The sequence below is a fragment of the Dioscorea cayenensis genome, chromosome 19, assembly GCF_009730915.1.
Source record: "Dioscorea cayenensis subsp. rotundata cultivar TDr96_F1 chromosome 19, TDr96_F1_v2_PseudoChromosome.rev07_lg8_w22 25.fasta, whole genome shotgun sequence".
Taxonomy (NCBI): Eukaryota; Viridiplantae; Streptophyta; class Magnoliopsida; order Dioscoreales; family Dioscoreaceae; genus Dioscorea; species Dioscorea cayenensis.
This window is the reverse complement of record NC_052489.1, coordinates 22,097,456-22,119,258: the sequence shown is the minus strand read 5'-3', so window position 1 is coordinate 22,119,258 and position 21,803 is coordinate 22,097,456. Positions and strand designations below refer to the sequence as shown.

Genomic DNA, 21,803 nt, shown 5'->3' with positions numbered 1-21,803 from the left:
TGTACTTGATCTTATCTTGACTAGCTAATTGACCGAGTAGTTAAATTAATTGTGAACAAATTAGACTATATCAAATTTTAGATAATTTTGTCCAAATTTACATAGCTATTTTCAAAAGACTAGAAACACTTGTTTTTATTTGAGAAACTTCCTAAGAAAATGATTAGAGAAGTAATTTATTTTCTTTGTTTTTTTTTAAAATTTAAGACAGTCATTTTCAATAAGAATTTTTCTTGATAGCAAATACAGAAAAAAAAAAACTAGTAACTAAATAATTAAATTTAAAAATATTTTTAATTAGAATGATTAATTAAGTCAAAGATTTTCAAATGAATTTTACCACATAATTTTTTTCTTAAAAAGAAAACATGTCTAGGTTTCTCATATAATATATAACATACACATGAATCTCAAACAGTTTTCATAAATAATTTTAATTCATCAAGTAAAATATATTAAATGTTAACAAAATATCCAAACATAACTCATTAATTATTCACCACACAAAAATCCACATCAAAGAATCAAGAACCAAGAACCAAATGAGAAAGGTATGGTATGGATGTTAAAGACACATGCACTTTGGGCCAAAACAAAACCATGCATGATTTTGAAGACAAAGGAGATGTTAAAAAGGGAATATGGACCAAAGTTCAACACAAAACGTACACTCTGCATGAGCCCAACAAAAGATGTCATGAACTCCCATTGAAGTAACTAACCAAAAACCCAAACCTTAATTTAATTAACAAAGCACACATATATATATATGATCGATCATTAAGCATCAACAACCAAGTAAAACAGTAACTAACTAGCTAGCCTTTTAAACATTGAAATATATATATATATCACCACATCCAATATGTACACCATGTATTCATTCTCTCATTCTACTCATCTTTCTCCTTTTTGATCCCTTCTCTCTCTTTTATTTATATTTATATTTATATTTATTTAATTTTCTTTCAATCTCTCTCTTTCTAGGGGGCTAGAGTAAATGTGTATGGCTTTTAGTTTAAACTGAACTGGGAGGAGTGTTTTGTCTGGATATGGCGCTGAGTGGGAGGGTAAGCGCTAGCGCTACACTTTGGTGGACCCAATACTTCTCTCACATCACGACACGGTTGCCTGCGTGAGCCCCCCCTTAAACAGCACAGCATTTCTATCTATCCATCTCTATCTATCTATCTATCTATCTATATATCAATATTTAGGTGTATAATATTTTGTGAGGTGGTTTTATTTGTGGTGCAAAGGGAGAGGAAAAGGAGGAGAAAAGGGGGAAGAAAAAGAGAGAGAGAAATTTTTATTTATCATTATTATTATTATTATTATTATTATTATTTTATTTTATTTTAGTTTTTAAGTAGAAGATGCTGCAGTGGAGAAGAAGAAGGAAAAGTATGACAAGGAAATGAGAGGAATCATATCATATCACACACACACATAAACACATGTATACTACTCTTGGGGTCTTCTTTCTCTCACTTTCTCTGTGTCTCTCTGTGTGTCTCTCTCTCTACATCTATTGTTGCCATCTAGCAAGGAAGGTGGTGGAGTAGGAGAAGATAGAGGTTTGTAAGAAGCGGTGGTGGTGGTGGAGGTGGGAGTTTGGATTAATTTGTGTGCTTTTCTGTGTGCTTTATATATATATATATATATATAGATATAGATATAGATATACTTGTTTCCTAGGCCTCTGAATGCAACTGTTTGTTTTGATTTCCCACTTCTCTTTGTTGTTTTGTAACTCTGAGAAGAGTCCTCAGGAGGTAGGGTTTGGAGGTTTTTGTGAGTCTTGTCTGGTGGTTTCTTTAGATCAGATCAACAACACCATCTTCTAGTACTTTTGGAGCTCTCTTTCTTCTTCTCTCTTCCCCTCTTTCTCTCTTTTTTTTTCTTTTTTTCTTTTTTCTTTTTGCCTTTTCTCTGTGTCTCTTTTAGATAAACATCAAGTGAAAACAAAAGAGGGGAGCTCATGGTTCATGTTTGCTAGTGATCTTAATTGTTGTTTTCCTGAAAAGATAAACTCCATCTGCAGCTCAACAAGATAGATAAAGCAAGAAACAAGAACACGCTTCCTACTTGTGTCGTTTGTTTTTGGAAACAAAGAACATGGCTGCAGCTTCCTCCTCAGCTTCAACCTTCTTTACAACAAGAGATGATGTATTAGATCACCATAATATTCAGGTCAAGCAACAACAACAACAACAACAACAACAACATCATCATCATCATCATCAACAACCACCACCACAACAACAGTCTTCTCCGTTACCTATACCGTCTTCCTCCGTCACCGCCGTTCCTCCACCGAAGAAGAGAAGAAACCTCCCGGGAAATCCAAGCAAGTATCTCCACACTTCACCACTCTTTCTTCCCCCAATATTAATTCTTCTCTCAAGAACCAGATCTCTAATATCAGAAAATTAAAAATTAATCAATCGATTAATTAATTAATTAATTAAATTGTGTAGGTTGTTTTTATTCATTCAGTCACTCATTCATTCCCAATGAAACTGAAGTTACATGTATTTTTTCAATACAATTAACCTCAATCTCTGTGCATGTTTTCTTGGATCCCCCATTCTGTTCATCTTCATATCAATAAATTATCAATTCTCAATTCAATCTGAAATTGTGACTTTGTTGTATTGTCATATGTCTAACAGCTCCGGATGCGGAGGTGATTGCACTATCGCCTAAGACTCTCATGGCGACAAATCGGTTCATCTGTGAAGTATGCAACAAGGGCTTCCAAAGAGAGCAAAACCTCCAGCTGCACAGAAGAGGGCATAACTTGCCATGGAAGTTGAGACAGAAGAACCCCAAAGAGGTCCGTCGCAAAGTGTACCTCTGCCCGGAGCCAACCTGTGTCCACCATGACCCTTCTCGGGCACTCGGAGATCTCACCGGTATCAAGAAACACTTTTGTAGAAAACATGGTGAGAAGAAATGGAAATGTGAGAAATGTTCAAAACGCTATGCAGTTCAGTCAGACTGGAAGGCACATTCCAAGACTTGTGGCACTCGTGAGTATCGGTGTGATTGTGGCACTCTATTCTCCAGGTAATTATTATCAATCAGCTCTTATTATTAGGGTTAGGGTTAGTGTTAGTGTTAGTGTTAGGGTTTGGGTTAGGGTTTGTTAGTGTTTAGAGAGTACGTGAAGGAACAGCTTAACACGTGAAGTGGTGTCCATGGACATTGAGACTTCATTCAAAGATGAAAAGGTTATCATCTTTATCTTCGTCTCCTTGAAAGTTTAAATCATCACCAGCTTCTGCTCCTCTCTGCTCACGTGTTGCCATGTAGGCAATTCAGCACCTTTGTTCTCTTGTGCCTTGGTCTCTGGGTTATTCTTTTCATGAAAAACGTTAGGGTTGGAACTTGGATGGAAAGTCACACACACACACACACACACACACACACACATCTCTCTCTCTCTCTCTCTCTCTCTTTGTCTGTTTGTCTGTCTCTCTCTATATTGAATTCATTGAATGAAGAAGAGAGGAGTTGCTGGCTAACTTGCTATTAAGAGAGAACAAGGATGAGAATGAGAGGTTGGGCAATGAATGAGGTACTGGAAATGGGGAATGTTTGATTGGTGGCTTTCATGGAAATGGCAACATGTCTAGCATTGGGAACTATGGAAAGTGTGTGTTCTTTCTTCAAGGGCCGGGTTTTACTGCTAAAAATGGGGCTTACATGGATTTTTTCATTGTTCTTGCAAAAAATTCTTATTGACATTTAATGAAGATTCAATCCTTTAAATAGACTGCATTAACTTTCTGTTAATTCATGCAGGAGGGATAGCTTCATCACTCACAGAGCCTTCTGTGATGCATTAGCTCAAGAGAGTGGAAGGCTTCCAACAAGCCTCAGCACCATTGGTGGACACTTATATGGGAATAGTAGCATGGCATTGGGCTTATCTCAAATGAATTCTCAATTATCTTCTATTCAAGAACAAGGACATACTTCTTCCGATGTCCTTCGGCTTGGTCGAGGTGGTGGAGGATCACAATTCGATCACCTTATTGCACCGTCTAGCGGGCATTCCACTTTCGGTGCATCTAATCCACCTCTTTCCTCCACCTTCTTCCTAGGTGGTGGTGCTGGTTCCAATCAAGGATACAATGAAGAAGGATTAGTACTCCAGAGTAAGCCCTTTCATGGCTTAATGCAACTCCCTGACCTTCAACCAAACAACAATAGCTCAACTTCCACCGGTCCCGGTGCTGCCAATCTATTCAACTTGAGCTTTTTCCCTAATAGCAATAGCTCAAGTAACATAAACAGTAGCAACAACAATAATGTTGGTAGTTTGCTCATGTCCAATCAGTTCAGCAATGGCAATGGAGATGGGGAAACAGGATCACACTTCACTGGAAACCTAATGAGTGGTCATCACATAGGCATGTCCTCAATGTTCCACACAATGCAGAATGAGTCCATGATTCCACAGATGTCGGCAACTGCGTTGCTCCAAAAGGCAGCGCAGATGGGCTCGTCATCGAGTGGTGGAACAATGCTTCGAGGAATAGGAATTGGTGGTGGTGGTGGTGGTGGTGGAGGAGGAGGAGATAACTTGAGAACTCAAATAGATAGTGAAACTCACTTTCATGATCTAATGAACACCCTAAACAATGGAAGTAATGGCATGTTTGGTGTCTCTGGTGGGTTAAGTACATTCGGAGGGAATTGCACCGGTAATGCTGATCAAGAACAAGTCACTGGTTTTGGAGGAATTAGCAGTGCAGGATTGTGCAACATTGGACAATCAGATGGAGTACTCACAAGGGATTTTCTTGGTGTTGGTAGCATGGTTAGAAGCATGGCAAGTGGTATCAATCAAAGAGAACAGCATGCCGGCTTCGATATCGGATCGTTGGAACCAGAAGTAAAGCCGGCATCGTCATCTCGGTCGTTCGCTAGCTAGTAGAGAAAATGTAGCATAACAAGGAAGAAGGAAAGATGAGAAAGGTGTGTAGCTCAACTTGATGGAGAAGAAGAAGAAGAAGAAGAAGAAGAAGAAGAAGGACGACCTTGTTGTGTGTTGCTTTTTTGTTTATGTTCTTGTTGTTGATTACTGTAGTGGTTGTTACTGTTATCTAAAATGTTGTACGTTTAGATAGTTCCTGTTTTATTCTTTCTAGTTTCTTTTCACCTCTCCTTCTAGCTAGTTATCATGGCTAGCAAAGGAGCACCTTCAAATAAGAAAGACTCAATCCAGACAAATTAATTAAGTCTTCTTTTTTTTTGCATGCAGAATTAATTCTATGTCCATTAGAGTATACAAATATATAAATGGATGTATGAATGCGACTTTGAGATCTGTATATAAATATATATTGTGGTAAAAACTCTAGTTAAGGTTGACTAGTCAATACATTCCCTATAATTTTAGAACTTCTTACTCTTTTTACCCTCTTATTCTCTCTCTCTCTCTCTCTCTCTCTCTCTCTCTCTATCTACTGATATATTTTGTCATCATATTCTCTCCTTTTCTCAGTGTCCTTCCCTGTCTCTCCCTCCTCACAAGTCTCAATCATTGCTCCATGGGCATAGATGATGAGCTCTTTCTCTATCTCTCTCTATCTCTCTCTATCTCTACTATTCAACTCATTGATATTTTAGCGAACTAAATCATTTTTTCTTTCGCCTGCAAAAGGAACTTAAAATGACAAAGAACATGTTGCATGCAGGGGCTCACGGGAAAACAGTGCATGAGAGAGAGAGAGAGAGAGAGAGAGAGAGAGAGAGAGAAATAGAAGATGAAGAGATGAATAATAAATAAATTATATATTATATATATATATATTGCCAACTACTTCAGCTAGCTCTAGAAACAAGGTAAAGAATCAGAGATAAACACTTTCTCATGATAAATATTCAGCTTAAATGTTTTTTTTTTCTTTTCCTTACTTAATCAAGATTAAAAGATAGCTTAAATTTGGAATCTAGTGTTCATGAGCTCTAGACAACCAAAAGAACAAATATTCCTTAGCACAAGCACTTGCAGATTAAACAAATCAAAACTGAGTTGGTGATGGAGCTGGAAGAATATAAGCCAACCTAAGTTTTGGAAATGTTGGCCTTGTGCTCAGTAACATATATAAAAAAAACTACAACCTTTTGTTTTTAGTATTGTCTTCATGGTCATGGCTTATCTGGTCTTCATCAGTTCTGTGGACACTATTATTTTATGTGTGTTTTTGTTGGCCAAAACCTTAATGACATTTGTGGATTGGCGAAGGGAAACATACATAATGAATAAATGAATAACTCCACTAAATCTCAAGCTACAAAACTATGCATATATATATATATATATATGTATAATGTATATATATATATATATTTTTAGTTGATAATTTATATATACTTTTATATTAACTTACTAGAAGGAAGGATCCAAGGGAGGGTACAACTCTAGTGTGGGGCCCTCATGACCTTTCATGGGCCCCGTTCTGAAGGTTTCAGAAAGTTTGATGTCTTTATTATATTCCCAAGTTTTTCCTACTTGTCATCTTACGGTCAAACTCTCTTAAGCTACCGGGTGGTCAATTTTTGAGGGCAAGTGCCCAATTTATTCAAATGGAATGAGGCGTTATATAGAATGCCTAATTTTGACTACAAGTCAAAAGTTTATTCATTGATGAAAAAGGGCACCTAAATATTAAAGTCTGTTTGTTTTGTTTCAGTTTTCAAATATATAATATTTTAAAAAAAAAAGCTTTCCAAACAAGGTCATTAATGTCATGTTAGTTGAGTATATATTAGCTTCCAAAATATTTAAGTAAATGCAATATTTTTACAATTCTCAAACCATATGGATTTGCTAGGCACCTTTTTATTTCTATTTTTCCAGTCCTTTGACATGCATTTAGTAGAAAAGAAAAAAACAACAAAAAAACAAAAAGTAAAAAAAGGTACAAATAAAAAAAAAAAAGAAAGAAAAAAAAAGGGAAGACACAGAGCCCTGAAATCCAAGTGAGGCCTAGAGTTAACAGAAGGAAGGATGAGAGAAGGCATATATTAAAGTGAGAAGGATCCAGTGGCATTAATGAGCTCATGTCATCTTGTTCTTCATCTTCTTTTCACATATGGAGAAGTAATAAATAAAGCCAAAGTGAGACAAATGCATGGGTTGATGCAGTGGATCTCATGTAAAACTAAAAAGAGTTTTAATGAAGTGTTGTCCTGTGGTGTCCGGAGTCTAGTGAATTGTAGGGATCCCAAACGCAAGGGCACAGTGCATGCAGGTAACGGCGCTTTGAGTGTCCTACAATGAAGGGAAGGGAAGGGAAGGGAAATGAAGGAGGGAAAGAGAAGGGATACCTGGTTTTTTCTCTGAGAAGCTTGCCTGCTGGCTGGCTCCTCAGAGAAAGAAGACAGCAAGATAAAAACAAAGACCCTTCTACTCTTACACTAGTATTTTTTTTAACCGAGTTGTTACTGTTGATGAGCAATGCATGCAACTGCTTATTGTGTGTCCCACTTGTCATTCACGGGCCTTCGTTTTCTCTGCTACATTATCACCAAACCCTAGGAGGTCTTTGTGTTAGGGTTAGGGTTAGGGTTAGGGTTAGGGTTTTTCTTTTTTTTTTTGTGTGTGTGTGTGTTTTTTTGAAGGGGTAGGTTTGCATGAGTGAATGTGTAACTTGATATGTTAATATAGTGGATATTCCCATTACACTACTCAGAATGAATGAGTGAACGTCTAGGGTTAGGGTTAGGGTTCTTTATGTTGGTTCCTTGAACTATGGGCTTGGGAAGCTTGGACAAGTGAATTCGGAGAAAATTAAGATGATATTTCTTTTATTATTATTTTTTTTTGAAAAGATATATTGGTGTACCTTTATTTGATAAGACTAGTTATAATAAGTGTTTGTTTTATTTTCAATGAACCTGTTTATCTATTTTTTTCCCAAAAACTCTAGTTACAAGTGTTCAATATTTTTATATAAATTAAAATTTAAAGAATATGAAAGGAAAACAAAATTAGGTAGATCATTCTATCTTTTTAGCCTTCTTAATAAAAATAATATAATAATAGACAAGTCAAGACAAAAGATTCTAGAATTAGCAATGGATTAATCCCTTTTGAATTGAGGATCCAAAAGTTTGACATAAATAATTCTAGTCCATGAAAAATTTATTTCAAACTTATCCAGAGGAAAGCAGAATAACAAATTCAAGTGAAACAGAGAAAGTAATAAATAAAATTTTGAATATATGATAATAATAATAATAAAAATAAAATGTAAAAATGTTAAGAAAGCAGGGAGGGAAGGAGAAGGAGAGAGGTGATTGATAGGCACGGCCTTGTGGTTGTGGACCTTGTGGTACTGGTACAACAACAAGGGGGGGTATCATCACGGGACTTACGAAAGGAAGTGGGTCCAGACCCGACCAGCATGGCCACCAACTTGTACGAATTGGCCGGACCCGATCCGACCAGATCACGTTAGGTCCCATCCAATGCCCGTTCCTCCATGCACGTGCATCTTTATCTCAATGTGATTCTCCTGATCCTCCACGTAACACACACTACTATATCCTAATTATTCCTCCATTTCCCATCCACTTTCCTCTCATATACTAATTAATGTTCATCTTTTATTTACATTATTTTTAAATATTTATTTATTTATTTATTTATTTTTTAATTCTCTGAGATTATTATAAAATACAAAAAAAAAAAAAGAAAAAACAGTTAGAAAGTTGGTGTTTATTTTGTAGAAACATTACTACTATCATTCATCATTCATGGAATACACACCCCATGGTAAAGTAAAATAAAAAACATAAACTTCATATCTACCTGCATTGAATTGGGTGTTAAGAAGTTGTGTGAAGTGGTGTTTTGAGTTTCATTCCCAAATTAAGCTAATGAGGTTTTTAATTAAGAAATATAGGATTTAATCTGCTCCTTATTACCAACAAGTTTGTGTGAATATTAACCCAATATAATCAAAACTTCTGTGGGGCAAAGACTAATGCAACAATGCAAATATTTTTTTACCTATAACATCATCATCAACCTTGCATTAAATTAATGAATTAATAACATTCTTAATGGTTTATAGTGTAGTAGTATACTAAGAACTTGATGTTCATGCTGCTAATGAAGATTATATGAACAGAAATCAGTGACACTTAATCTAGCAGGGAGGCAGACACAAAAGGAGACATTAAAGGGCCACTGATTCAGTGAGAATTCTTCATGTAGCAAAGGAGATTCCATTAACCACATTCAACACTGGATTTAACTAGAATTATGAAATATAATATTCAGATAAATGCAACAATTAGAAGTACCCACACACAGAGCTAATATATACAAACAGCATTACTGACAGAGAAAACATTGCATGTGAAGAAGAATAGTGAATTCAAGGAGTACCTAAATTCATTCCAAGGAACTGAGAAGCTGGTGGTGAAGCTTGACAGTGTTCCTTGATTCCCCCTGAAAGACAAACAGAAAGGGACATCCACAGGGTTAGATTAAAACAGTTAGATAATTTTATCTAGGGCACAAGATCCAAATGGGATTTATGACAACACTTTTTAGGCCAATCAAAATGTACAATACACATCATGCAATTTGATTTACCATCATCTTCAGATTGCCTTCACTTCCACTGCATCTGCATGTCCCACTCAACTTAGAAAACAAATTTACAAAATGTTGATATCTGTCATCTCAATTGTCCTTAACAAGGGGGTACAAACTAGTTTAGGATCTTTCTGACATGGCCCTCCAGCATAAAATAAAACCAGGAAAACAGGAACCCAACTTACTACTGATAAACTTTCTTATTCTCTTTGGCTCAGAGAATTATTGTACTCCATTTTCTTTTAAACTCGAAAATGTCATCCAGTTAGATAATTCTTTTGAAAAGAAGTCCATATAATCAAAGTTTAAAAATCACAGATTAGCTCTGCAACACTTGCTATAATTTTTGTTTTTTTGAAATTTTGACATCTGTATTGACCTGAAGAATCAGTGTGAATGCAACAAGCTTCTATTCTTCTGTAGGGGGCATAATAAAACACCTGAATGGAGAATGGTGTGGATTAAATCAGCAATACCGTTGTGGACGAGGGAATCACAGGCCACAGTTATCTTTGGAAGGCAAGTTCTCTTGAACCGGTTAGCAATTTAGCATGAATAACAGCTTGTAAGTTATCAGGTTATCATTTTGTAGGTATCTAATGCATGCCCGCTCTCACACAAGAAGAAGAGCTGATAAGATCTCTCCCATAGTTTTCTCAGGCACATCATCATCATCATCCAGCACTGTGCCAGATTCCAGCACTGCAGCGTCAAGTACCAGTTTCCGCCTCGCAATCTCATAAATGTTCTCGTCAACAGTATCTTTGGTAACAAACCTGGAAAGAGAAATTAGTTAGGTTTGGAACGTTGATCAGAGGAAATTTAGTTGCCGGTCAAATTTTCAAAAGAGAGACTTGGGAATGATAGGCCAAAAGAAACACAATTGTAGGTCAAGTTTTCCAAACAAGAAAAAATAACTTGTCAAATCTTCCACCTCAAGGTAATTCCAGTTCAGTTTCAACAACTTCCTAGACGGCTCCCCCAGTATGAACCTTATAGCTATTATTGAGGCTACATGCACCCAAAAAAAATGGAAAGACAGAATGGACAATTCACAACCATGAACAATGCTTATATATTCAAGTTGGTTGATGCAGTACCTGTAAACTGTAACTGGTTTCCTTTGGCCTATCCTGTGACAACGATCTTCGGCTTGTCTATCCATTTGCGGATTAAAATCCATGTCATGTATGATGACTGTGTCAGCTCCAATCAAGTTCAGTCCTTGACCTCCAGCCCTTGTGGAAAGCAAGCATGCAAAAATAGTAGGATCATTGTTGAATGTGTCTACTATTGTTTGTCTCTCTAACACTTGGGTACTGCAAAATAAATCAAAATTCTTGTAAGAATACGTCCTTCTAAGCAAATGTTCTCATGCAATCAGGTCTGCACACAATTTTACCCGCCATCCAGACGTTTGTATTTAACTCCTATGACCTCCAGTGTCCATTCCAAAATATCAAGCATTGATGTCCACTGGCTGAAAATTAGAGTTCTGTGCCCATCTTTGATAAGAAGAGGTAGGAGTTCAGATAAAGCCTGAATACAATATAAGAAAACAATTTTCTCTAGTACCAGTTAAAGCAGCCAAGTGCTAGTTATATTATAAGCCACAAAATCACCATGATCTTAAATTTGCTTTCAAGGGGAAAATTTACCTGGCACTTTGCAGAGGAAAAAACATGCTCATCTGTAAGAGCATCCCTTGCGCCCGAGTCACCATATGAAATTAAAAGCTGAAGACACGCGTAATAATTTTCAAAATCAAATTATCAAGGTTATAGAAGCAATCATCAGATCAGTGTTGAATATCAAGCAAAAAATAAACAAACAATACCATATAGAAAGAAACTAAGGAGTTATGAAGAATTGCAAAATTGAAACGCCCTAGATAATATTATTGGTATAAGAAACAGTACTATAGTTTTGAGTAACTGCTGGCAAAATATTGAGTATGCATTTTCAGCCACAAGTTTAGCTTGCCACCAAGGAGAGCTGCTCCCTGGTGTCTAAAGTGAGAAAACAATGTAAAATTTGACAATTTTTTTTTTTAAAACAAATTTAAAAATTATATAGGAATAATCCTAAAAGACCTTTTATGATAAAAGAACAGTTTTATCACCTTGATAACCATTAAAGCACTCAAACAAAGTTGTCATATCCAAATTCAAGCAAACCAATAGCAAAATCCTAGCCTACCTGTTGACATAAGAACAATCAGCTCTACATCAAAATCCATTCCGATAAGACGTGATTGGTTGGGGGTAGGATAGAGGGGTTGACATTGGGAAGTTAGGAAGTTCACAATTGTTTTGGAAGGAGAATTTTTATATAAAAGTTTCCCAAATTTTGACGTCAATTAATAACAATTACAATAAATGTTTTAAGGTTAAAAATATATTTCCCTAATTAATTATACTTGGGTGTTTTGGTTATAGCCTTGACATTACAAATACTTGGGTGTTTGGGTCAATTAATAACATCTTTTAAAATAATTAAATCTTGTCAGAAAAATGTTAGTGGGAATAACATTAGGTGTTCGGTTGGAGCCTTGACATTACATATATTAAAGCTTGACATAAAGAAGACAGCACTAGTACCATTTAAAAGATTCCCAAGCATATTCACAACTGTTGGCTTGTCAAGGTCACAAGGTAAGAGAACAATAACCTAAGCATTGTAGCAATTTTAGATGATAAGATCACAAGATGGATGACTGGTGTTAAGTTTCTAGGTGATAACAAAGTGCCCAAGGATTTTCAGAATTGCCATAGATTTAGTCTCACATTTCCTTTTCTCATATTATTTTTATGTGCAGCAGAGCCTAATGTAACGTACAAGTCATATAGGACAAAAAAGTAATATTCAAGGCATCCATCTACACTGCAATGCATAATTAATTAAGATAAAAGACTAACTAGCACATTGAGTCAACTAAATTACAGACTTCATCAAATTGGGTAAATCATAGCATCCCAAACTCTTCTATCAGATGCAAAAGCTTACATCTCAATTAAATATTATAAATATTCAAGCCAGTAGAAAGTTAAGTTATTTCAATTAATTTGAGGCATCAGTTGTGATCATGAGTAATCAATTGACCTGATATATCAATTAAATTGGGACTATTAATATCATATTCAGGCAATGCTACTAAAGAAGTAAAGAAGATATAGGAACAACAGTTACCCGGTGAATTTCAAAATCATTGTAGTTCTTGATCTGTTGGATTACCCTTTCCAAGTTGCACTCAAAGCCAAAAACACCCTTAGGGTACAACATTTTAGCAAACCGGACCACATCCTCATCACTGTATATATGCCTCACCAACAAGGGATGATTAGCAATCTGAGAGAAACATGATATCAAGATTAGGAACAGAAAGATAATGGGAGAAATATTAAGTAAAGGTACACTTTCCACCTTCCGAAATTGCATGAAGTAGTTGGATATTTGTCGTCTAGGAAGGCTTCCAACAGCATTCTTGGATGTACCAATAGAAGACTTCATGATACGAGCTTGAGAGGCAGCACGGTATTCATTTATGGCATTTTTATATGCCTTAGATTGCTCATTTCCCATTGAAACATATCGAACCTGCAGTTTGAGCACTAGTAAGTGATGAAATGTCTTTAGATTCTGGTAAAGGCCAGAGTGAAACATACCAAACCTTCTAAGAAATAAGTTAGGACCAATGATAAAGCTTACATGCTGTATTTTTGGGACTAGTTGTTGCATTACATCCGACTTCAAGCGTCTGAGAATGAATGGCCCTAAAATGGATTTTATACGTGCAATCAAATCACTATCTTCAGCATTTAATAGCTTTTTCAGGTCAACATCACCCGTGGCAAAAATATCAGGCATCATGAATTCCAATAATGACCATAGCTCCTGCAAATATAAGTTTTGCATTCATATTAATATAAATATTTACAATTTGCTAAGAATATGGATGATTTCATAAGATATTCTAAACGCATAATATTAAACAATAATGAAATAATGATAAACATTAATCCTCGAGCCAAAGTAATAAAGGTAGATTGAAGGAACATGGACTCTATTTTGAGGTAACATAAGGTACTGCGGAAGTCTGAACATAAGAGCACTCCTTTATAATAAATTATGCCCAGTGGAGATAAAACAAACATTTTGATAAGTATAGTCAATATTAGACTCTAACATCTGGTGTAATAACAGGAGATAATCTTTGCTTAATATTTATAGACAACCTTTTTGGACAACCTTTTTGAAGACAAATGATTGATTTATAACCTTGTAAAAAAAACTAAAAATAACATCAAGATGCACAATCATTAATACAATAGCATAAGATTGTGCATGATTGCTTTTAAGCATAAATATGAATAGGTATCACCATTTAAAGGTTATAATACAAAGGGCAATGTCTATGTGTCTACATATTGATATATATATATATATATATATTTGTTTGTAGGTCTTGTTGCTTCAAGAAATGCCAACAACACAGCTTGTAGGGATGGATGTTGGGGACGAAATGAATCCCTTTCAAAGTTCTCTTTATGCCCATCATCCTTTTAGATCAACTGAAATTAGGATGCTTTTTTATATAATTTTAATTTTTATGTGAGATGTTATGTTAAGAGTTTTGATTCTTGTTGAAATTAATGCCTTGCTGCATTTTTTTGTATTTAATCTTGTGTTCCAGGATTCTTTTAATTTTTCAGTATACGAAAAGTTCAAACTCGATTACACTGTCAACCCATTTATTTACAAAGGGTGATACAACACTATGCTATCATCAAAGTGTTCAAACCATTAAAGCTGTTCTACACTAGTTAACAAAATCAAAAAGTTTATGGTCAACCTTGCTAATGGCAGATAAGCCTCCACATAAATGTCAAGATAAAATACACTACGTGCTAATTTGAGGTGATCTTGCAGGAACAATCATGTATAATTTGATGTATGAATCCCCAAACCTTTATGATCAAATTATGAATGATAATCGGGTGTTGATATGGCAGTTCAAACTAATAATCCCTGTATGTACACTTGATCTTGCTAAACAATCAGAATAAAGCATCTCTCTTAAATGAATATATGGACTTCACTCAGCAACCACTTGGTGAACCATATAAAGCATGATTTCTTAATTATAATTCTTCCTAGAGGTCAAGATCCAATTTTTTCCTTTCCTTCTTAGTATATTATCTTCTTTCATATCAGAATTATGCAAACCCACATGTTATTCTATTGTTCCACAAATGATGACCTTAACCACTTCAAACAAATATAGTTCAAACTCTAGCAAAAAAATATATAGGAACTAAAAAAAAAAAGATAGACTGTAAAATAGAAAGGAGCTGCTCTCTCAGAAGTACGCCAAAAAATGGCAAGCACTCTGAAACAGTTGTCTAGAAACATACATGCAAATCATTTTGAAGCGGCGTTCCGGTTAACATAAGGCGTTGGCGAGCATGTTGTGCAACAGACATCAAATTTTTCCAACGAAAACTGTTTTTGTCCTTTAAAACATGAGCTTCATCCATTAACACACAGCTCCATCGCCATCGCCTCAAAACCTTCCTATCATCTTTTTGCTGTTCACTGCAATAAACATTGCAAAACTTCAGTTGGAACCTATAAAACAGGTCTTGTGTTAAAAAACAAATCACCAAACCTGCGTCTTTCAAACAGTGAGTAACAAACAAGTAGGACATTAAAGGATGGTGGCTGGCCAGTCTTAGCAAGATAACTCAGTTCCTTTGAATAAGTTGCTCTTCCAGCCCCATGGAATAAGATAACAGAAAACAATGGACACCACCTTTTCAATTCTCTTTCCCAGTTCTCTAAAAGAGAAGCTGGACAAACAATCAAGTGGGGACCTGGGTCATTGTGCATGCGTTCGAGGAGGGTTAAATAAGTGACAGCCTGTGACAGTAGGAAAATTTTCAAAAAACAAAACCTAACCAGAAAAGCAGTTAGAGCGTTAGACTTTAGTTTTCAGGCCACCATACCTGCACAGTTTTACCAAGTCCCATCTCATCTGCCAGAATAGCTGCAGAAAAGTACTAGTTAGAAAGACTATCCACCATGAAAAATTCAAAACTGTTAAATCTTAATATTAGCAGCTGCAGAACCAACAATTCGCCAACAAGAGTTTCATGATGCCGAATAGAAAGCATGTAGACAGTATTTTATATATTACATCCAAAACATGCTCTTGTGGAAGACTATAATGACAAGAAATAAACAATTGATTGAAAGCAAAATGTTGATGATCACTTCCATGTTCACATGTGCACAGATATTGACTCCTCACCAAGGGGTATGATGGCATGATGTTAATTATCCTGGTAAAATTGTTATGATCAATTTAATTTACTTAGTATTATTGTGCCCTCAAAGTCAGAGAGAAGATGCAAGGATAATGTTCTAACTTATACATAATGGATTTATAATGTGCAACCATTAACAAGAATCTGCCTGAAATGGTTCCAAAAATCAATGACTGCATAAAATGAATAGACTGGAGATCCCAAATATGGATTTGTCAAAGCAAGAGTTAACAAAATGAATAAACAAGACTTCGAGTTAACAAAAACTATTAAATGGAGCCAAATTCATAAAATTATGCTCCAATATGACACCCAAGAGTGAAGTTTAATAATCCATATTGCTATAAAAATTATCCTTTTAGCAAGAAATATCATCTTTAACTATGCAGTCTTGAAACCATAAATAATTAGAATTTGCAACTGATTTAGGCACTGAGCATGACTAGATCTCAGAACTTCTAAATATGGGAGCCAAGTTCATTCGATCATGTGAAAAGTCCAATTTCACAAGGTAAAAAATTCCTTGTGTCATAAAATGATCCCAAACAAAGGCCTTTCATCAAATAAATATTACATTATTAACCATGCATTTTTGCAACAAATATAACTGGGGGATACTCAGGTAATTCTATCATCAGGTCCTTATTCATTTCGAGAACAATGTATCAACATGATAACTGAACACAAATGCAAACAAAATTAGGGATTGACTAACAAGATCAAATCATCAACTACAAAAGTTTATACAAATACTGTGAACAAAACATCATCACCAAAGAGAAATAATACTTGAAAGGATTAACCAAAGAAAACATACCTCCACCAATATGCTTCCTGTACAAAAGCAAAAGAAAATTAACACCAACAAGCTGGTATGGCTTGAGAGTTGGCTCAAATTCTGATTCTTCGCAGGCGCAAGCAGCATCAATATCATCCTGTTAGTGATCAAATTGAATGTCAGCATGCATCTTTTCCAACAAAGACGAAACCTTTATTGAACAAATGACGAGTACCTGAGTAACAATCCCAACAGAAGGAGCATCCACTTCGGAGTAACGTTCGCAAGCGGGAACGGAAGAACCATAGAGCTCTTTCTTCAAATCCGCAGATATCTTGGCGCACTTTTGCAGGGCTTTCCCAACCAAGTCCAGCTCTTCAACATCCTCATCTTCTTGTTCCTTTCCATCATCGTCCTCATCATCAGTCCAACTGAATTCCTCTTCATCCTCCTCCACGGACTGAACCTCGGCGTCACTGTCCTCGTCAACGACGAACCGGCGTCCCGCCCGCCGACGGGTGGCAGAGGCTTCCAAATCATCGTTCAAATCGTCGTCCAACTCGAAACCATTTGAGGAGGAGGGATTGGAAGGCTTACGATGGTAAGCAAAGGATTCAATTGCAGGGGGCGAGGGTTTGGTCTTCTTGAGAATCCTCGAGGGTTTGAAGTCATGATTCTCCCACTCATCGTCGGAGATCTCGTCGAAGACGCGCCTCATAGAGGAGACGGAACGAAACCCTAGTGAAGAGCGCTAGGGTTTCCAAATGGGGGGAAAGAAAGGGCGGGGATTGGGGCGCCAGGGAAAAGCTAGGGCTTTGGAAGTGGGGATTTGGCGGTCGAAGAAGCTGTTCGGTTGACTTAAACCTGAGGTTGGATTTTAAGAGGCCGTTCATTCCGGGGAATTGGGAAATATCGACTTTTTCTCTTGCTCTTCTTTGACGGAGATGGATTTTGAACTAAATTTAAAAATATCAGTCTTTTCTATTGCTCTTCAACTGAAATGGATTTTGAACTAAATTGATAAATTTTAACTTTCTTTCTTGCCCTTCAATTGGGATGGGGTTTGAACTAAACTCATTTAAAAATTTTATTTTTTTCAAAACCAACCAAATGAGTTATTCTAAAATCTTATTTTTTTATTTATTTTTAAAGCCCTTTTAAATTTAGAACTCCATATTGATGCTTAATTTCTCCAGCCATCTTTTTCATTTTATTTTCACATTTGTCTGTCAGTCTCCTTGGCAATCCTTTGCATCTTGATCTTTCCTTTACCCAGTGTTCTGATCTCACCACCAACTTGGACCTCTTTGCATCGTTGATCTTGTTCGAGATATTGAATGTATTGTTGTGTGGAAGTCATTGAAATGAGTTAATTTTTCTGGTGCATAAGTTAATTTGCTCTAAAGCAGATAAAACAGTATTTTTCTTAATTTAATATTTTTTATTTTAACTAAATCTATTTTAAGATTTTTTATTGAGGGGAAAAAAAATATTATATAAATTCACTTAAATATTATAAAATCTCATTTTCTTTCCTTCAAAAAATTCCCCATTTTTATAAAATAAACATAAGAATTATTATTGAAAATGATATTAACTTTTAATCATGTTGGAAAAGAGAAAAGTGTCAGAAGTTAAACAAGTGGAGATCTGTATATGTGTTGAAAGCTCGAGGCATTAAAAAGACTCTCTCCCCTCTTCCCTTATTTAGCTTTGGGTGAAATTAAGTGAAAACCTTTTTGTTAGGTGTGCTTGGGAGCCAAGAGATCTTCGAGGGTGTGGTGTGGGTTGAGCTTCTTCGAAGTAAGCAAAGTCTTCATCATGTTTGTATGTTTTCCTTGATAGTTCTTTAGCTTTGCTATCCGAGTATCTATAGACAAGTTTTTTCTTCTCATCTAGCCCTTGTTCTGTCGTTGTCGTGGTTGAGACATTAGAAGCTTGTGTTATGTAAGCATATCATAATCTCTTTAGATGTATGTTTAAATCTTGATGTTTAGTTACTTGTATGTTGGGGAATCAATTCATGTTTTCGTTGCTAACTAGTAGCCTTTGAGTTGCCTTTATTGCATTTTGAACTTTTATAACTCAAGTGTGCTTTTATTTTCCAAAATAGCTAGCTATTAGCCTAATACCGTGCCTTTTGGATTACACTAGTAAATCAAGATTGGGTTTAATTGTGTTCCCCAATTCAACTATATACCTTGAAAGTGAATTGTTGACTAGTAAAACAAGATTTACTTTCTCAGTTATTGCTGCCAATTTTTGGTTTTAAATGTTGAAAAGGTGAACCACTAGAATCTTTATGAATTGGTACGTGAAAGTTTTACCCTGCAATGGGTTGCTACCTTGTGCTTATTGACACCTTGACTTATTGAACAAGTGTTGATTTCTTGAAACCCCACTATTGGTCATTTTCAATAAGTTTTCATGCAACTTTGAGATAGTTTTTCAAAAATAGACTCTAAAGCTTTCATAGATATCAGAATTGTGTTGTTGAAAAATCCAAGGTTGTTAGTCATGATTTGACCAACAGTTGCCCATTGCCTTGATAACTTGTTAACCTGATGATTGAAACCATTATCATCCTAAATTGTTGCTTACTCCTTTAATTTTCATATCCTGCATGCTTGGGCGCCTTTTCATTATTCTTTGTGGCTTATGTGTTTGTATGGGCCAACATGAGCTATGTGATCTTTTAGTGGACACTTGAAGTACATGTTGCAATGTGAGTTAAGCTTATTTGATAATATATTAGGTTATTGTAAGTTCCCTAAAATGTAGCAACCATACCATCTACAATATGTGTAATTTGAAGCTAGGCCATGTAGTAGTCTAGAGGAGATGTTTTGTTGTACCCGATCCTAATTTGGACTTCAGGACTCATAAGACATTTGTGTATACATTAGGGATAAAACAATCATTTAGCATTAGTGCAATTTTTGCATGTTCACACAATGGCTTTCGTGCAAAATTCAACCTTAATTGAGGGCAATTTAGTCATTTAGACCATTCTCTATTTTTTTAGTGAAGGGGCAAATGGTAATTTTACCATTTATTATTATTATATTTAAAAAAACCCATTTCACCTGCCATTTCTCTTTCTTTCTCTTTCTTTCTTAGTCATGACTTTTCTTCTTTTTCTTCAATTCCTCGATGACCGATCGCAGCGAATCGACACCCAACAACTCTCTCTCTCTCTCTCTCTCTCTCTCTCTCACTTGCTCTAGATTGTGTACAGTAGCTAGGATGTCTTACACTAGTTTTTTCTTTGAAATGCTCATTTATTTTCTTGTTTTTCCTCTTTTGAAACCCTAGGTTAGAATTTCATGGATCTCCTTAAATTGTGAGTAGTTTGGGCTCAAAATGGAGTCCTTGTTCTTATTAATGTTTTTGCTTTGATTTTTGTTAAAAAAAAATCCTTTGAAACTAGTATACTTGTGATAATATCCTAAAAATAATTTTCAACAGATACCCAAAGGTTCAGGGTATTACACAATTAGCTTAGTTTCCATCAAAACGTAAAATTATGCCATTTCTTTAATTATACACTAAGTTATAGGATCTTTGCTCAATTTAGAATTTTGGAAGAGTTTGATATTGAACATTTTGTTCTATTATTCTATTTTGGTTTAATAACTTAGCAATATTTTTGCTGGCAAGTATTGACATATAGATCTTTGGACATACTAACTTTTGGAAACTTCCTACCAAATTTATTTTATCATAAACATTCTTAGTTTCCATATAAGTTATGCACTAACTCAGTTAATGAGGATCAACATTGATCATGTTGACATGAATGAATTGTGACTATAGTTTAGCATTGAGCCGTCAGTGAAACAATGATAGCTTTTGTAATACTAAGGACTTTTCTTTGATTTTGTTTCCTACTTTGGGTGAACTCAGTAAGGTTTTGTTTGGTTTGGAAGTTCTTGGTCGTAGAAAGACTTTATTTTGTGTTTTGGCACAGCTTGTGCCATCTCTAGCCTTAAAATCTTTTGTTGGTTAAAATCCGCACATCCTATGCGAAATGGCACAACCTATTCCATTTCTAGCCTATAAGCTTTTGTCAAGACTGAAATCCACACAGCCTGTTTGAAATGATACAACCTATGAGAATCTTAGCCTTAAAACTTTTATTGAGCTGAGATCGGCACAACCTGTGCCATTTCCAGCCATAGCTTCTTTTGTTGGGCTAAGCTACGCACAACCTATGGGAAATGGCACAGCCTATGTGAAACTTTCCTGCACCATTTTTTCTTGTTGTCACAAGGGTATTTTTGTCATTTTTCATACCCTAAACCTTTTTATCCTCATTTGTTCTCCTTTGTTCTCTTTTCAGCCTCTAAGCCTCCTTCCATTTGGATGAAGATCAAGACCAAGCCTCTCCATCCTCCATCACAAGTGAAGCCTCTTGGTTTCTTCTTCTTCTTCCCCTTAGAGTTTAGAAAGGTAAGCCACTTCTTTCTTCCTTGTTTCTCCATGTTTTCTTTCTCTTTGTAGATGGATCTAGGGCTTGTGGTGCATGATAATTTTTGAACCCTCTTTCTGGCATGATCTTCTTCTTTGTTGTGAAGAATGTTGTTGTTGTATTATCCTTCAATCTTTTTGAAATCTTGAGTAGCTTTCATCCTTGAAACCGTGAGTTAGTGTAGCATTATTGTAGCAACCGAGAATTGGTCTCATTGCTCCTAAGTTTTTGTGTAGAATTGTAGGGTTTGGTGTTAGAAACCAATTGGTCCTTGTTTTGGTTTGATTGGATGTCTTATGATTCCAATCAAGCTACTTGTGCGTGTGAAGATGGTAACGCGTGCATTAGTAGGTTTACTTTGTTGTGTTGTGAATGTTTTTCCTGATTTTCTTTCACGTGTTTGTTAGGTGGTGATTTCTCTGAGATAGGGAAGGAAGTGGTGAGTGAGTAAGCCCTGCCGAGGGATTTTTGCTTTGTACTATGAGTGGTGATTTTGTTAAATGCATAGTTTTATATGAGTACTAGAGTATTTTATAAAATAGCATGACTTAGATATATTATCTTGCTCTTTCTCTCAAAAGTGTTGAATGATTTGCTTAT

The 21,803-nt window shown here is 35.7% G+C and overlaps 2 protein-coding genes across 4 annotated transcripts; one reads left to right on the top strand and one right to left on the bottom strand.

The window, feature by feature from the left end:
- Positions 1-1,323: 1,323 nt before the first annotated feature.
- Positions 1,324-5,270, top strand: LOC120249697 (protein indeterminate-domain 5, chloroplastic-like). 3 transcript variants are annotated; one of them, XM_039258295.1, is made up of 4 exons: positions 1,324-1,577; positions 2,045-2,350; positions 2,676-3,072; positions 3,811-5,270. In XM_039258295.1, the coding sequence occupies exons 2-4, from the start codon at positions 2,119-2,121 to the stop codon at positions 4,943-4,945; spliced, it is 1,764 nt and encodes a 587-aa protein (XP_039114229.1). In that variant the 5' UTR covers positions 1,324-1,577; positions 2,045-2,118; the 3' UTR covers positions 4,946-5,270. The 3 variants fall into 3 exon arrangements, with proteins under 3 accessions (XP_039114229.1, XP_039114228.1, XP_039114230.1); XM_039258294.1 differs by having other exon boundaries at positions 1,324-1,606; XM_039258296.1 differs by lacking the exon at positions 1,324-1,577 and having other exon boundaries at positions 2,178-2,354.
- Positions 5,271-9,648: 4,378 nt separating this feature from the next.
- Positions 9,649-17,604, bottom strand: LOC120249667 (protein CHROMATIN REMODELING 19). The gene is made up of 12 exons (XM_039258256.1): positions 16,968-17,604; positions 16,772-16,889; positions 15,634-15,674; positions 15,297-15,547; positions 15,043-15,223; positions 13,337-13,522; positions 13,052-13,225; positions 12,818-12,976; positions 11,287-11,364; positions 11,031-11,167; positions 10,729-10,947; positions 9,649-10,404 (listed from the first exon to the last, which is right to left on the bottom strand). Exons 1-12 carry the CDS (start codon positions 17,448-17,450, stop codon positions 10,242-10,244), a joined length of 2,190 nt encoding a protein of 729 aa, XP_039114190.1. The 5' UTR covers positions 17,451-17,604; the 3' UTR covers positions 9,649-10,241.
- Positions 17,605-21,803: the final 4,199 nt, after the last annotated feature.